Below are 17,545 nucleotides of genomic sequence, written 5' to 3' on the forward strand. Positions count from 1 at the left end.
AACTATTATTTCCCACTTTACTTCCCAACCGGGGATCATGGTTTGTTTACTCTAAAGCATAATTCTAAGCCAATAACATACCTTGACTTATCATGGTTTGTTTGAGTGAAACAAAGCATAATTCCTGGTTCAGATGTAATGCTGAGCAGCACAGGAAGAGGTCAGACCTTCTCTTTATAGCACTGGGTTTTAGCGGGTTAAAAGGATCATAGCTCAATGGATCATAGAATTGGAAGGGACCACAGGTTGGAAGGGACCACAGGGGTCATGCCATCCACCCCCCGCAATGTAGGAATAGTTCACCCAATGTGAGGCTCAAACTCACAACCCTGAGATTAAAAGTCTCATGTTCTTTCCTTACTGCAAGATGCTGGTGTCAACCCAGATGTGTCTAATACATATCTGTACCAGGTTGGCAAAGGTTGATGTAGACTTGCCCAGATGTCCAGAAAGGTACCATATTTGTCTTGGATAAGCTGCAGACTCAGAAATAGAAAATGTCTTCAGGTTCCCAGTGGTGGTCAGAGGGAGTAAACCTGCATTTCCTCTGCTGAAAGATTATTCTCTTTGCCACTAAGAATGACTGAGATGTATTTTTAATAACATTTGCAATTTCCAATGTTCAGGAGGTGTGGACATATATCTAAGAAACAGATACACAATTATTGGTAAAACCTGGATTAAGTCTTTTAATGTGGCAGCTTGACAGTGCCCATAATAAAGATGCCCCGGTATATTTTTTAAAAATGACAGGGCTTAAATTTTGAGCCTGACAGGTGGAGTGATGCTTGACTTTTCCTGACGTCTGTGGAATGAGACACTACAAAACCCCATTCACTTAAGCATAGCAATCTAGTCTGCCTTTTGCTAAATTGAAAAGCAATTCAGCAAAACGGTGCCAAAGACACCAAATTAATTGAGTTTTGGAGGTGTGCTTCCATTAAAACAATAATCAGCACTGCTACTTGCAGAAATAGCAAATTAAAAATTTACATATAATCCAGGTGTATTAAAAAGAGAAACCCAATGGACTGCTTAGCTTTTGACTTCAATTTCCTCCTACCCTATCCCTGCTTTTTGCTAAACAGATCTGTTTTTGGATTGACACTGGCAGAACTGATGTGCATAAATCTTCCTGACAGGCCATTTGTGAGCAGCCACATACTAAATTTCTTGGTAATAGGCTTGAGTTTACTGGAAGGCAAATGGCATTGTAAATTGATAGTGTGCTAGGCAAATATGGTCACTTGTGCTATCACAGCCACAGGCTAGCACACTGCAACTTTGTGTGGCAAACAGCAAGCGATGTAAAGTGTGTGGTGATCTAGTTGTCTGCCCAGCACAGAGTCCCGGCAAAAGATTCTTACAAATACAACTAGTGAACATGTGCAATGTGTGGAAGCAAGGCTTAAGATTTGGGTTTCAAAGACACTGGACGGAGCTGGGATTCACTGTTCTTGGTATACACAGATTTCATGCTGCGCTGTTCAGCAGCCACCCACACTCTCCCTAACTCAAAACATCCCCACCCATCCCAAAATTAGAAGGCATCAGAGCGTCGTCATGTTTTGGAAGCCCTCATAAGTGAAAGGCGGGAAGCTGGGCAAGCACACAGCTGTTTTTGGCATGCAGGCGAGGTAGTTGACGTCGCAGGAAGTGGGGTCCTGTTGGCTGCTGAAGAAAACGCTGTCTGGAGAATCCATGGAAGGATCATCATCAAAATAGTTGTAAGGCCTCAAAAAGAAGCCAATCACATTCCCAAGCGTTGGAGTGTTGGGAATGTCCTCAGCATGTGGAATATGCAGGAAGCCAACAGTGATCCAGGCAACCAGGTCCTGCCAAAGGGAGACACAGAGGACCATGTTAAATGGCTATCTAAGGGAAAGGCCTGGTGAGAGAAAAGGATGGTGCAGGAGAAGCTTCAGATATAATGAGCAACTGTTGATGCACTCCCATGAAATCTGCTCATCCTGTATATTTTAAAATATATCCAAAGTCTCCAGTCGCTGTGTGGCTTCAAGGTGATAGATCTGTCAGTGCCCATAGGGATCACAACTCACCTCATTGATAATGCTCTCATTGTTTAGGAAGTCAGCAAAGGCCACTGAAGGTGACCATGGGTCCATCTGGTTATAGATACTGGTGCTAAATGGTTCCTTCTCTTTCCGTTTGGTGACAGCCAGCTTGTACCTGAAAAGCAGAGCACTGCTGAGACTAGTGTGTGGAATCCCAACTACCCTAGGAAGGAGATCCAGTGGTAAGCTACAGAAGAGGGGTAGTTAGTATGCTCTCCTCCAGGTGTTCTGCTCCAACTCCCATCAACCCCAGCCAACATGGTCAATGGCTGGCTGGGAGTTGTAGTCCAAAAACATTTGGAAGCCTATGGGTTCCCCACAGTTGCTGTAGTGCTTGACTTTGGTCATTCTCTCAAGATGGTGGATAGACTCCCAAATTTAGCTTCTCTAGAGCTGCTTGCCACTTTGGGGGTTTCTAGCTTGTTAAAATCCATATCCTGTTTGACAAACAGAAACACCACCTCCAGTATGCTCTTCCCTGTCCTTCCTGTTGAGTTGTATCCAGAGATAATAACCATGTCCCACCAGCTTTCTCCAAGCTGCCAGATTCCCATTATACCCACTTTATATAATAATAATAATAATAATAATAATAATAATAATAATAATAACAATAATTTATTTGTACCCCACCCATCTGGCTGGTTTTCCCCAGCTACTCTAAGATCAAGCATCCCAGTTTGACTGTGAGGCTTCTAGCGTAACCGTATCAAAACATATTGTCAGGGGTTCAGGAGCAGAGGCACAGGGGAGAGAGGAAGCGGAGAGCAAAGGGGAACAATCCGAGGGCAGCGTAGGAGAGTATGACAGTGGGCCGAGAGATTCCATGAGCTTCTCCAGCGATTCGGAAGATTCCCAGAAGGGGGCACCGATGGCCAGGGCAAGGGGGGTCCCGGGAAGGACGCACCAGAAGCAAGGGGCCAGCGGCGACTCCCAAAGCAGCAGCTGGAGATCGGGACCAGCTTCCCCACCAGGGCGTAGCGGGGGGGAAGAGTCCCATGTGTCAGGGCCGGCTTCCCCTCCAGTGGGGAGAGAAGATGAGGCAGGGCTGACCACGCCCCTATCGCTGAGTGAGGGAACGGAGGGGAAGTCAGATCCAGCTAGCCCCCCCGAAGGGGGAAGCAGTGACAGGAGCAGTGTAACGGTCAGGAGGAAGGTTGCCGGCTGGGCGCGCGCGCCAAGTTCAAATGTACAGGAGCGCGGGACAGCAGGGAGGTCGGATTGGGAGCCAGGTCCTAAAGCACGCCGGAAGCAGGGGGAAGAATCTGGGGAATCAGCATCAGAAGAGTCCAGAAAGGGCGACACCCCAGCGGGCAGAAGGACCCAGAGGAGAAAGGAGCAAAGGAGGAGGTGGAGCAAGGCTAGGGTCTTGAACTGGTGTCGAGGGGGAGGAGATTCAGATGGAGCTTCAGCGGTCTAGGGTGGAGACGTAGAGCTGCACGCCGCGGCTTTGAAATGGAAACTGAACCTTAATAAAGACTTTTGTATATAGCCAGAACTGGCGTTGGTCCTTTGTGAGCTGGGACCTTGGGCAGCTCTGACAGTAAGCTCCATCTCCATAAAACCTTCGCAGCGTGAGTTGGCGCAGCGAGGGGCAAAACTTGGTGTTTTGTGAGCTCACGAAGATCGGCAAGGATGGCTACAGAGGAGAAAGTGACAGCCCTGCAAGAAGCAGTCACGAGGCTTTCCATGGAAGTAGCAGCATCCAGAAAGAGAGAGGAGGAAGCAGTAGCGTTCTGCAAGGATCTGCAAACCAGGTGGGAACTTTTGAGCAAGGAGGGGCTGCCAGGTCCCAAGCCGGAGGGGATTGGCTTCGGAAAGAGGGGGGGCAGCATCGTATGCCATTTCAACGGGAACCTGCAGCAGTATCCTAACTTCAGGGCAGACATAGTTTTCGCGCTCAATTTGCTTCGGAAAGACTTTAGAGATGAGGAGGAGAAAGTGGGGTTCATAATAACTCATCTGCATGGGGAAGCAAAATCGTGGCTGCGCAATTTATGGCGCAAAAATGACCCCGCCCTCAAAGATTCTACAGCTTTTATCAAGGCTATGGACGCTTGTTTTAAATCAACGGTTGATGTGGATGTGGCCAGGAGGGAAATGCATGGTTTGAAGCAGGGGAAAGCCACTGTGAGACAATATCACTCCCGCTTTTTTGCGTTGGTAAATGCGCTGGGCTGGGAGAAAGACTCAGCTGCCGTCCGAGACCTGTTCTGGGAGGGGCTGAATGGGGCTGTGAAGGATGAAATTGCGAGGGGGGAGAGACCCAACAGCACCACGGAAGTCGTCCAAAGAGCGCTGGCGATAGGGGTGCGTCTGGAAGAACGCCCTTGGAGCAAGGATGACGGACGTTTGGGACGCACACCAGCCAGATCAACTCCTTTCCTACCCAGAGAGACAGAGCGCGCCCAGTCCACGCCTCCACTGGGAGGGGGAGAAGAGCCGATGGAGATAGGTGGTGCCAGGGCTCAGACAGCAACCAGAGCCCAAACACCAGGAGCAGTAAAGGCGAAGCCTCCTAGAGGGAGCAGGAAGTGTTACATCTGCGACAGTGCACAGCACATGGCCAAGGAGCGCCCCCAGAGGCTCCAAAAGCACACTGCAGCCTCAGCAACAGTAAAAGGAACAGTTCAGCAGGAGCAACAGCTACAGGGAAACGACGAAGCCTGGCTGGAGGCAGAGGCACTGGGGCCCAGCCAGGCGAGTCAGTGAAGCAGTCCCCAGAGACTTTACAGCCCACAGACCCACTCCCGCCCAAACCGGTGGTGCAACTCACTGCATCGCTCCAGCTACCCAATGGACTCACTATGGAAGTGCCCATTACCATTGACTCTGGTAGTAATGCAGACTTTATAGGAGTGGATTTCATCAAGCAACATAGCATAGCGCTCCTGCCTGCCACGATGCCCCTGAAAGTCGTCACGGTCGATGGAAGAGAATTGCTGGGAGGACAGGTGGTACAGCAAATGCCGCCAATGGTGATGCGAATTGGAAATCACGGGAAGTCATCAGCTTCAATGTCACCTACCTGTCAGACACGCCCATAGTATTAGGCATGAGTTGGCTGCACAGGCACAGCCCGGCATTAGCATGGTACCAGCGTCAATTGACCTTCTGCTCCTCCTACTGCGCAGAACACTGCATCCTGACTAGCCAAGAGGATGAGGGGCAGGAGGAAGACCCGCAGCTACACTTAGGCACGCTGCAAGCGGTACCCCACAAGTACAAGGCGTTTTTAGAGGTCTTCTGTGAAAAGGAAGCGGACAAGCTGCCTCCCCACAGGCCCTACGACTGCAAGATTGACCTCCTGCCGGGGGCGACGCTGCCGACTGGGAAACTGTATTCCATGTCTGAGGACGAACTGCAGGAACTCAGGGAGTTCATAGATCACAACTTGAAGCGGGGATTCATCCAAGAATCCAAAGCAGTGGGGGGCAGTCCCGTGTTTTTCGTGAAGAAAAAAGACACGCCCCAAAAGAGGCTTGTAGTTGATTACAGGGTCATAAATTCGAGGACGAAGCCCACGGCATTCCCCATGCCCAAGATCGACGACCTACTCGCGACGGTGAGGAAGGGATGCATCTTCACCAAGCTGGATCTTCGAGGAGCGTACAACCTCATACGTGTGCGGGAGGGCGATGAGTGGAAGACAGCCATGTTTACGCCTTTGGGCACCTATGAATACCGAGTTATGCCATTTGGTTTACAAAATGGCTCCCATTGTTTTCAAGCCTTCATGCACCACGTGTTAGCGGGACTCCTCTACAAGAAGTGTGTCTGCTTCCTAGACAACATCCTGATTTTCTTGGAATCGCAGGAGGCTCACGAGAGGGACGTCAAGGAAGTCCTGCAGAGACTACGGGAGCACAGACTTTACGCCAAACTGGAGAAATGCCAGTTCGACATGACGGAGGTGGATTTCCTGGGCTACAAGCTGTCCGACAAGGGACTCGCCATGGACAGCACCAAGGTCCGATCGGTGTTGGACTGGAAGAGCCCGCGCAATCGGAAGGAGGTCCAGAAGTTTGTCGGCTTCGCCAACTTTTATCACAAGTTCATCAAGGGGTTCACGATGGAGACGGCAGCCATCACGGACACCCTCAGCTCCAAGAAGAAGAAGTTCACCTGGACGGACCAGGCGGAGCAGTCCTTTCAGAGACTCAAGCGTCTCTTCGCGTCCGAAGAACAGCTGCTACACGTCAACCCCAGCAAACCAATGAGGGTGGAGATGGACGCCTCGGACAGAGCGGTGGGGGCGGTCCTGTTGCAGCAAGATCCGCGAGGGGACTGGAGGCCGTGCGCATTCTACTCCAGAAAACTCAGCAAGTCGGAACAGAACTACACCATCTGGGACAGAGAGTTGCTGGCCATTCATGCAGCCTTCAAAGTGTGGCGGCACTTCCTCATCGGAGCCAAACGCACGGTGCAGGTCCGCACGGACCATAAGAACCTGGAGTACTGGCGCACGGCGCGGTTCCTGAACCAGAGACACATCCGCTGGGCAGAATTCTTTGCGGATTTCGACTTCAGGATAGAATACATCCTGGGAGACAGCAACGTCATGGCAGATGCGCTATCCAGGAAGCCGCAGTATCTCGAGGAAGCGGCACCGGTGGCGGCCAAGCACATTTTCGCACCGAAGGCGTGGGCGTGCGCTTCAGCTATCGTGGACCTGGACGCGGTACGTCACGCGCTGCAGGTGGATTCGTTCGCACAATCCAAGATGGAGGAGGTGCGAAGAGGCACTGCGAAGGACGACGAGTTCCAGATACGCGACGGACTGCTCATCCGCAAAGGGGCCCTCTACGTGCCGGGAGACGACCTCCGCGCGAAAGTGCTGCAGCAGTTACACGACGCGCCCAGCGCTGGGCATTTCAGCAAGGACAAGACGGCGGAATTAGTAGCCAGAGACTTTTGGTGGCCCAAGATGAGTGGAGAAGTCGCGGATTACGTCACTAGGTGTGACACATGCCAAAGGGCCAAACCAGTACACAGGCCGCCGGCGGGACTGTTGGAACTGCTACAGACGCCGCTCGGACCATGGGAGAAAGTGGCCCTGGACTTTGTCACAGATCTGCCCAGTTCGCGAGGCAAAACAGTGGTACTCGTGGTCGTAGACCTGTTCACCAAGATGGCGCATTTCATTCCTTGCGCAAAGGTGGCCACAGCGGAACAGACAGCCAAGCTGTTCATAGACCACGTGTTCAAGGTTCACGGCTTACCGCGGTTCATCCTGTCCGACCGGGGTCGTCAATTCATCTCGAGCTTTTGGCAGAAGCTGCTGGGCATCCTGAACGTCAAGATCAACTTAGCGTCGGCACGCCACCCACAGACCAACGGACAAGCGGAGAGGGTCAATGCCATCATGCAGCAGTACCTGAGATGCTACGCGAATCAACAGCCCGCGACCTGGGTGGACTACCTACCGCTGGCCGAGTTTGCCTACAACAATACGAAGCACGTGTCCACGGGGGTGACACCGTTCTTCGCCAACAATGGACGGCATCCCAGAACCTTCCCGGGATTAGAGAAAGTGGGGGAGGGGGACACACAGGGAGCAGAGGCTTGGGCAGAGGAATTGAGGGAGGTCCACGAGCAGCTCCGAAGGAATTTAGAACTAGCAAAGCAAGCATACAAGGTGCAGGCAGACAGGCAGAGGAGAGTCGGGGAAGACATCCAGGTGGGGGACTGGGTCTGGTTAGCAGCCCAGGCAGTGCCGGCCAGGACGTTAGCTAAGAAGCTCAGACACAAACAGCTAGAGCCTTACCAAGTCGAGGCACAAATTAATTCGGTAGCCTTCCGGTTGACACTCCCGGAGGGCTCCAGAATGCACCCAGTCTTTCATAGATCAGTGCTCACACCCTACAAGGAACCCCACAGGTTCCAGGCACCAGGGAACGCACCAGACCCACCCCGCAAATCGCCGACAGGGGGGGTCACCGAGAGCAGGGCCACTCAACGAGGTCACGGAGATTTTGGACTCGAGATGGGGGGAAGAGGGGGTTGAATATCTCCTCACCAGGGAAGGTACCCTGGCCAGCGCCAACAGCTGGGTACCGTACTACGCGGTGGAGGAGCACTACCTCAAAGACGAGTTCCATGCACTCTTCCCACACAGAGCTATGCCGGCAGATTATTTCGACGAATATCTTTTCACACCCACACTTTCAGCCAGCACGTTCCAGGGGTTCTCATCAGATGAGGAACCAGCACCCGACACACGCTCCCCGGAGGGATCACTCTCGGGGTCTGTTACAGACCGCTCTTATTGGTGGGACGATCAACTGGAGGTGGGGTGGAGCAGGGAACTGCTGAAGGGGCCTTGGCAGGCAGCATCCCCCGAGGCGACCGGGGGGGAGACGGACATGGATGTGTTGAGGGAGGATCCTGGGTTCGAGCACAGCTGCAGAGAGATGGAAGCAGAGGAGATCGACGTCGACGAGCCCATTCCGGACTGGCCGGACCCAGCCGGCCAGCTGCACACCAGAGGGGAAGAACTGTATCCCGCACTCACCCCCACAACACTGGAGCACCCGGAACCCACATCCGAAGAGGGGGAGGGGGGAAGGGGGGGCTTCGAGGGGGGATGGATGTCAGGGGTTCAGGAGCAGAGGCACAGGGGAGAGAGGAAGTGGAGAGCGAAGGGGAACAATCCGAGGGCAGCGTAGGAGAGTATGACAGTGGGCCGAGAGATTCCATGAGCTTCTCCAGCGATTCGGAAGATTCCCAGAAGGGGGCACCGATGGCCAGGGCAAGGGAGGTCCCGGGAAGGATGCACCAGAAGCAAGGGGCCAGCGGCGACTCCCAAAGCAGCAGCTGGAGATCGGGACCAGCTTCCCCACCAGGGCGTAGCGGGGGGGGAAGAGTCCCATGTGTCAGGGCCGGCTTCCCCTCCAGTGGGGAGAGAAGATGAGGCAGGGCTGACCACGCCCCTATCGCTGAGTGAGGGAACGGAGGGGAAGTCAGATCCAGCTAGCCCCCCCGAAGGGGGAAGCAGTGACAGGAGCAGTGTAACGGTCAGGAGGAAGGTTGCCGGCTGGGCGCGCGCGCCAAGTTCAAATGTACAGGAGTGCGGGACAGCAGGGAGGTCGGATTGGGAGCCAGGTCCTAAAGCACGCCGGAAGCAGGGGGAAGAATCCGGGGAATCAGCATCAGAAGAGTCCAGAAAGGGCGACACCCCAGCGGGCAGAAGGACCCAGAGGAGAAAGGAGCAAAGGAGGAGGTGGAGCAAGGCTAGGGTCTTGAACTGGTGTCGAGGGGGAGGAGATTCAGATGGAGCTTCAGCGGTCTAGGGTGGAGACGTAGAGCTGCACGCCGCGGCTTTGAAATGGAAACTGAACCTTAATAAAGACTTTTGTATATAGCCAGAACTGGCGTTGGTCCTTTGTGAGCTGGGACCTTGGGCAGCTCTGACACATATACATTGTGTGTGTCTCCACATATCTTTGGCACATGTGTTTTGCCCTGCTGTGCTTTGAACTTCTATCATGTGCTCCTGTGCCTTCAATGTCTAGTTCTCCCCTGTACATTCTGGACAATCATTAACATTTTCACCCTCATCCCTAGGGAATGATTTGTGCCAAACTGGACCCTCCTCAGCTTCTGTTGGCTTTCATCCCATGATCAGAATGAAAGTGGTTCTGCTACTTTATATCTATATATCATCTCTCTCTCTCTCTCTCTCTCTCTCAGTATCAATCACGCACCAGCAGTCTGGTTCCTCTCCTTTGTACATTCCCCAGACCATAACAAATCCCTTACCTTCCTCCTGACACCACATATTGAGACCTCTGAGCTGTGCCTGTCTAGCTTGCCCTGTCTACATGGGACAGGTAGCATTTCCGAGAAAGCTACCTTGAAAGTCCTGGTTTTCAACTTCTTATGTAGTGGCCTAAATTTTGTTTCCAGGACCACGTGACTACATATTCTGCTGAGCCCTGGCATTGGACATTTCCCCCCTGGCAAAGTTTCAGACATCATCAAAGCTTGTAACTGCAGGGACTCAGATGGAGCCGGGAGAGAGACAGAGTGGTGGACACAAACCAAAGCACTCAAAATCTCAACACCCTTAGAGTTAAGGAGCCCCAATTTCATGGGGAAGGGCCATGGTATGTATAAAGCCCCGGTTTCAGTCCTCAGCATCTCCAGGTAGGGTTGGGAGAGAACATGGTCTGACACCCAGAAGACGTGCCAGTCAGTGTACAGTAGACAATACTGAGATAGGTGAACCAAGGTCAGTATAAGGCAGCTACCTATGTCCCCGTGTCTCTGATCTGGGTTTCCCATTTGGGTTTCAGCATCTAAAAATTAGTCACTTACCTTCCCCAACTGATGGCTCGCTCCATTGGATCTGTTTCTGGCAGGTGGTCTCCAGAAAAGCTGACCATCTGGATCCGATAGCCTTGCTTATGGCCCCACTTGTTTGTGCTGTTGGCAGCAAAATATATGTGCCTTGGCATGTTGTCGTGAAGGCGGAAGGCGGCCTTGTTCTCAGTGTCCAAGACTTTCCTTACTATCTTCATCCGGTGAATCTTATTCTCTGGACTCCAAGGGGCCTTGACTGTCTCAAAAGCCATGTCATTGGCTACCAGGGAATTTTTCACACCTAGCACAGAAAACAAATGAAGAAAACTGTTGAGGCGTCATATTTTTCAGCTGCTTGGTCATGTCCACACAAGCGCAGCTTTTGTTGACATAGAAAAGCAGCCACAAGTGCCAACTCCTAGGGCCTAAGGCACTTTGTGTCCCCCAAATATTTTTAATGATCCCCAATGTTCAGATGGCAAATGCAGAGCCGAGCGTGATGCAGCTTTAGCAACTGGTGGCTCCTTCTCCTCCCCCCACATGGGGTGGGGCGGGGGAAGCAGCCAGTGGCACAGCAAGACAAGGAAGAGGAGGCTGATACTGGAGCCGAGTATGGCAGGGTGTGGCTCAGTGGTTGGACGCTCCTGCTGCTGCTGCCGCCGCTACTGGGGTAGCTTCCCCCATCCTTCCTGGCCAAGGAAGGGAGAGGACAGGGGCTGCTGGCCGCTGGGGCTGTGCTCAGTATTGTACATACTGACTGAGCTCTCCATTGCTCCTTCATTGCCAGCCCTACCTGGAGATGCCTGGGCTTGAACCTGGGACCTTCTGCATGCAAAGCAGATTTTCTACAACTGAGCTACAGCCCTTCCCTTACATTGTGGCATCATGGTGGTATCATAGTTATGGGAGAGGTCATACACTCTGTGGCATTTGGAACTGGAGTTTGGATTTGGAGTTTGGATTTGATATCCCGCTTTATCACTACCCTAAGGAGTCTCAAAGCGGCTCACAATTTCCTTTCCCTTCCTCCCCCACAACAAACACTCTGTGAGGTGAGTGGGGCTGAGAGACTTCAGAGAAGTGTGACTAACCCAAGGTCACCCAGCAGCTGCATTTGGAGGAGCGGGGAAGCGAACCCGGTTCACCAGATTATGAGTCTACTGCTCTTTACCAGTACATCACACTGGCTCACTGCTTGGTTTATGAAACAAATCACAGCCAGGTAAACTGTGTAGGGGGAAAGTAGCCACTATGGTCCAGAAATATCTGCTGGACAATTATAAATGCAGTTACCTGGGTGGTCGTTCTGGCTGGAAGCCACCCAAGTTGCATGCCAAATACCTTACACTTGGATCCTATCTGCTGGACCGAGGTCAGCAATGACCATGCTATGGTCATAATCTCATCTATTTTCACACATCTAGAAGTGGGAGTAGATCTCACAGGCTGCTGAGCTCGCTCTTCCCTGTAGAAGAATGAGTCTTCAATGGTCTCAGCAAAATAAACAAATGCAAATAACTTGCAGAATCACCTTCAGCATGGCTGCAAATCAGGTTCCTTGACACCTGCGGAGACACGTAATGTGCTGATTCCAGATCTAGACAGCATTTGTCAGGCTCCAGACAGATGTGAAGAGATGATTAAATTTGGTGGCATTATGTTCCGCTGAGCTTTAACTCATTTTTATCTTGCTATTTTAAAACGTCTACTGTACTTTATTTGGCTTGAGTTTTCTTAGCTGCCTTGCGGCAAGCTATAAATATTTTAATAAAAACAAATCAAAGCTTAGATCCTAAGATAAAATAACCTCAGGAAGTTCACCAAAGGAAGGCTTCCCATCCCTTCCTCCACCTACACATAACTGTAGGAAAGTGATGGGGCAATTAGCTGGAAAGTGTGGGATAAACAACTGTGGTGCCCCAAAAGAGCCTCGTGGGAGGGTTGGGACCCTCCTGAATAATTCCTGATAGGCTGGGAGGGAAGACAGGGAGACTGCCAGAAGGTCAAACTACACATTACTCTAAATGCATAGTGTACACACTGGTCCCCCCCCCATTTAAATTACAGATATTTAAGTCCATTGCGGCCATAGCACATGCAGAGGTGAGGTTAACCCCTTCCCTCCCCAGATGTGATTTGAACGAAAGTTAGTTTTTTGCACAGCTATGAGACTTAAGAGAGGAAGCAAGCAAGCAAGCAATCATTCGTGCCAAATGGTAGCTTCCCGTCCCCAAGCCTCATAACCATGTGAGGAGCCAGGTTTTATCAGGATCATGGCTAAAGCAGGAAGGCTTAATCTTGCCCTCACTAAGCACAACCGTCTCAATGGAAATCTGGGAAAGGAGGGTAATCCGTAATTGGATAAAGAAAATCCGCACAGACAGCAGCTTGCTGCACAATTAAAAGGAATGTCACATTAGGTTAACCTAGAGCCAATTTTCAGATCCAACTCCAGTTTGGGATTCTTGATCCCTCAGTAGACCACTGTGCCCCATTCCACATTTTTCAACCCTTCAGAGAAGGGGTATCAGGCCCTGCAGGGGAGAAGGTGGGATCGGGAACGTTCTTGTTTTGGATGCAAGTTAAAGAGTGTTAGAGGAGACCTGACAAGTGAAGAGAATTGCATAGCAAGATGCAGCCTTCTAAGCCACAGTCTGAAGGCGATTATTTGGTTTCCTAAAGGACACAAAGAGAATGAGCCCTGTTCATTTTAAGGTAACCCAGTAAGAGAAGAAATTGTACATACAGGAATATTTTCCCCCAGATTACTCCAATCCATAATTTATATTTATGGTACATGCTTAATAAATATATCCCTGCCCCATTTTCCATGCCATTAAGACAATGTTGTCGTGGCACACTGTTCAAACACATATTCATGTTTGCGCTGTCATCATACGTCATCCATCAGCTCCAGCCTCTCCCACCTGGCCTTACACAGAATGAGTGAGCCTGTTGCTGAAATCTCAAGAGAGATTGCAGACTCTATAAACGTACAAGTCACAAGAATACTGAAATATACTCAGAGTCGCAAAGTGATTTCATGCTCTTTATTCAGCTCATAGTGGTGAGGAGGAATGAATGAATGTCCCCTCAAAGTATCTGCTTTATATACATTATTTACAGAATGGGCTGCACATGATTGGGTAATTCTGGAATTCTACTGTAAGCCAATCATGTTGTGGATTCACTTATATCTGGAGCATGATTGGGTGGTTCCTGCCAACCAATCATATCGCTGCATTGTTCTAGGACCAATCAGACTGCTGCATTCTGAATCCTATTGTTCTAGGACCAATCAGACTGCTGCAATTTGGATCCTATTGTTCTAGGACCAATCAGACTGCTGCAGTTTGGATCCTATTCAACTCAGTACATAACAAATACCTACAGGCCAAAAGCTGGACTTTGCTTCAGGACAGCCCAAAATCTATGTCTGTGGCAGCAAACTCCAAGTGTTGGAGATGAGCAGCAGCTCGGGTGTCCCTCAAACTGTTGTTCCTGTTAGTAAATCAGTCCACCGAGGCTGCATTTTGTGATTGGTATAATTCACATGACTGTCTGAGAGAGTGTGGGAACAGGAAGAAACAGTCTTATCTCTTCCTGCTGCGTATGTTCTTTGTAACTGTACTTTCGCTGTTCTCGAAGCTGAAGAGAACGCTAGCCATTATGCTTTCTCTGTATATAATCTGTAAATAAAACGTAGAATAGAACTACAGCATCTCCTGCTTATTGCTGTACGATGCCAGGAGATTAGTGCGCATAAATCTTTATGATTTGTGTCGCTGGAGCGTCTGGAAAAGAAGGGAGTAGCTTTTCCAGAACCACGCTCACTGAAGGACGCCCAGAGAAATGGGGGGCTGCCAATACCCCAGGGCATTTTCCAACAGTTCCCTGAGCCTTGAATGCCTGTTTTTCCATTACTCTTGGCAGAGAGAGTGGCATGAAAAGGAAGTAACCTCTGGTAAGCTGTTCATGTAAACCATAACAAGGAAAACATATTATAAGAAGGAACAACAGTTTAAGGAGGATATTAACAATGGGAATGTGTGCAGAGCAGAGCAATGAAGATGTTCAAGGATCTGGAAACCAAGGCTTATGAGGAATGGTTGAGGGAGTTGGATATGTTTACCCTGGAAGAAAGAAGACCTAGAGATGATAGCCTTCTTAAAAATATATGAAGGGCTGTCACATGGATAGTGCAGAAAGCCTGTTTTCTGGTGCTCCAGAGGATAGGACATGAACCAATGGATTCAAATTACAGGAAAGGAGATTCTGACTAAACACTGGGAAGAATTTTTTGAGAGTGCTGTAGATCTTCAACAGTTCAATGCACTACCTTGAAAGCTGGTGAGCTCTCCTTCCTTGAAGGTTTTAAAAAGAAGTTGGAGGGCCACCTGTCAGGGATTAAATAGCTATGACTCCTGCAGTCCAGGGGATTGGACTAGAGGACCCTTGGAGTCACTTCCAAGTCTACCATTCTGTGATTCTTTCTGTATGGGCTACAAGCAGTCAGCAGGCAAGCCACAAACAGGCACAGAAAAGCCACAAAAGAGACATCCCCTTACCAGCAGTAGAAATTACTTCAATCCATAAATTACAAAAGAGGTGTACACTTACCACCAATGTCCATATCCACCTTGAAATTAATGTTGTGAGTGTGAATCGTTCCCAGTGCCCACTCTTCAACTCTGTTTCCAAATTCCAAGGCATCGCCAAAGTAAAAAGCAGATTGAATGTATCCACTTGCATGGATCCTGATCCCGATAGCTCCATTTTGATGAAATATAAAATCCCAAATATAATCATAATTACCAACTGTAGATATGGACCTGAAGACAAGAGCAGAATCCACCAACCCTCCGTAAAATGGAGGCTCTGAGCGGTCATAATGTCGTCGCACAGGGACCTCAGCATTCTGCTCAAAGATGCAGATAGAGCCTTTGCGAGTGACAGGCAACGAGGAATCAAGAAAATAGTGCCTGTCCAAATAGGTAGCCAGGTAAGGACAATCCACGCCCTGGGTGAGAGTGGAGCCAGTTAAACCAAGGCCAAAGCTTAGGTCCATGTATCTGGTGAGCATTGCCCCTGGAGTGTTGGAGCCATAGATGGCAGATGCATCTTGCAAGCTTAACTCATAGACTATCCTCTCACCCTTAAACCTAACATCAAAGATCTGTGGCCCCCTATTAGCATCTATGCCAAAGGCAAAACTCCAGGGCATGAAGAAAACTTGGTTATTCCAGATGCGGTAGCGGGGACCACGAGGTTCATAGTGCAAGGGGCCTAGTCTCTGGTGTGGAACCCTCTGCTTCAATGAGGCATATCCTCCATCAGAAGGAGCCTTTTTCACCTTGGCTACTTTAACATGTCCCATAATGAACTGTCTCTCAATATCTTCCATGTCCTCAAAGTACTGTCCATTATAGAAGACTTTTAGCACTTTCCAATGAGAAATGTCTAGGCTGCTAAGATCTACCAGGATTTCAAATCCAACCGGATGCAGATAACTGCCAGGGACATTCTGAGCATGAACAACCCAGATTTTCCGGTCTCCTGATTTTTGTCCAGGTGGTAAGGCACGGAAGTTTGTGAGATTGCTTCCATTGTAATATAGTACTTTCTGCATAAAGTTTGGAGCCTTGGGGTATTCTTTGTTCTTCAGGAAAGTAACAATTTCTTTGAACTCATTATTTAGGAGAAACCTTTTGGAGTAAGGCAACTTCCCTCCATACTTCTGCACTGTGACATCTTGGTGGTACATTGGTTTTGGAAGAGGACCAACCACAAACTCTGTGACATTTGGGTCCTGCTGGTTTCCAAAATGGAGTATAGCCAGAGCTTGCCGTGCAGGCCTGCTCCCTTGGTGGTCCAGGAATTGGAGCACTTCGGCTTTGGGAGGAAGCTGAAGGGTGATAGAAAAAATGCAGTTGTCCGATGGCTTGGCTTGAGGAGGTTCTACCAATGGCACCCCCAGGTTGTACTGCAGGTAGATCTTCACTTGCATGATCTCTTCCGGAGTCAAATCAGCAAATACCTGGCTGTAGATTCCATGGCTTCTTTCCTCCCTTCCCATCTCTTGAAGATGGCTGTCACAAAGCATGGGCTTCCCTCCTCTGTTTTGGAAAGCCCAGACCAAGATGAATATGATGGCTGTGCACAGAGCTAAAAGAAGATAAGCCAATTTCATGTTCATGTTCAGCAACGCTGTAAGCAGGTTCCAGGGATTTCACAAAGCAGACTGTAGAATGCAGATTGAATCAGCAAACAGAGTATCTAGAATCCCAGGTGAGGGCAAAATCAAAGTTTTGGTGAGAGTCCTGCTATGCAAATGAGCTTCAAAACCCCAATAATCTTTTTATGTAGGCAACCACTGACCATATGATGCAGCTCAATTTTCCTGTAAAGAGGAAAGCAATGATGTATTCCGTCACACCTTGATAACCTGATTTGTCAAGTCTGAACACCTTTGTTCCTAAATGAGTTAGACGCAGCCTACAGAGCTACAACAAACCACTCTTAAGTAATTTTCTTTATGCAGTGGGTGCAAAAAAAATGTTTGGAAGAGGAAGCTTTGCAGAAAGAAAGTGCCAGCAGAACTTCCTAGTGGCTGAGTCTTCCAACTGATGCAGCACTTAACTCCACTGAGGCCACACCCTCAGAACTACTGGCAGTGACTGGAGGTGGTTAGGAGGGAATGGAAGTGCCTGTCTATTGATGGAGCTTTGCCAATGAAAGAGCACGTCTGCCACATACACCTCAGCTATGCCCGTGAATTGTTCCATGGATTTAGAGTGGTTCTTTCACCACCACCACGCACTGTTAGAGTTCCAAATTAGACATTCTGGAGGCTGGGAAGAATGGAGATAGCCTTGGATCCACTGGATTCAAGACCCATTCATTCACCAGAGAGGCCCACAATGGGGCTTTCTCTATATAACAGCTTGGAGCTGACATAAGTAATCACAGGTGGAGATTTGCCCTATGTGGAGATGCTCTACCACTGAGCTAAGATCCATCCTAAACCAGTTCCAAGGGTTCTCTATAACCGTCCAAGTGGTATCATCGTGCTTAAAATGTCTGGTGTTGATCTCTCTTTGTTGTTTTGACTTACAAATCGGCTTCCATGTATTTACACTTAATTTTCATTTACAGTCCTATTCTTC

At 49.6% G+C, this 17,545-nt stretch overlaps 1 protein-coding gene across 1 annotated transcript; it reads right to left on the reverse strand.

The window, feature by feature from the left end:
- Positions 1-579: 579 nt before the first annotated feature.
- Positions 580-17,511, reverse strand: LOC307216956 (amine oxidase [copper-containing] 3-like). The gene is made up of 4 exons (XM_079977847.1): positions 15,000-17,511; positions 10,395-10,680; positions 2,061-2,190; positions 580-1,835 (listed from the first exon to the last, which is right to left on the reverse strand). Exons 1-4 carry the CDS (start codon positions 16,573-16,575, stop codon positions 1,551-1,553), a joined length of 2,277 nt encoding a protein of 758 aa, XP_079833973.1. The 5' UTR covers positions 16,576-17,511; the 3' UTR covers positions 580-1,550.
- Positions 17,512-17,545: the final 34 nt, after the last annotated feature.

Source organism: Podarcis cretensis, assembly GCF_951804945.1.
Source record: "Podarcis cretensis genome assembly, chromosome: 5".
Taxonomy (NCBI): domain Eukaryota; kingdom Metazoa; phylum Chordata; class Lepidosauria; order Squamata; family Lacertidae; genus Podarcis; species Podarcis cretensis.

What these genes read in the sequence shown, in the direction of transcription:
- LOC307216956 (XM_079977847.1), bottom strand. Translation starts at nt 16,575, where the DNA reads ATGAACATGAAATTGGCTTATCTTCTTTTAGCTCTGTGCACAGCCATC. An exon ending in CGAGCCATCAGTTGGGGAAG is followed by an intron (nt 2,191 to 10,394) that starts GTAAGTGACTAA and finishes TCTGCTTTTCAG; the next exon opens with GTACAAGCTGGCTGTCACCA. An exon ending in ATGAGAGCATTATCAATGAG is followed by an intron (nt 1,836 to 2,060) that starts GTGAGTTGTGAT and finishes TCCCTTTGGCAG; the next exon opens with GACCTGGTTGCCTGGATCAC.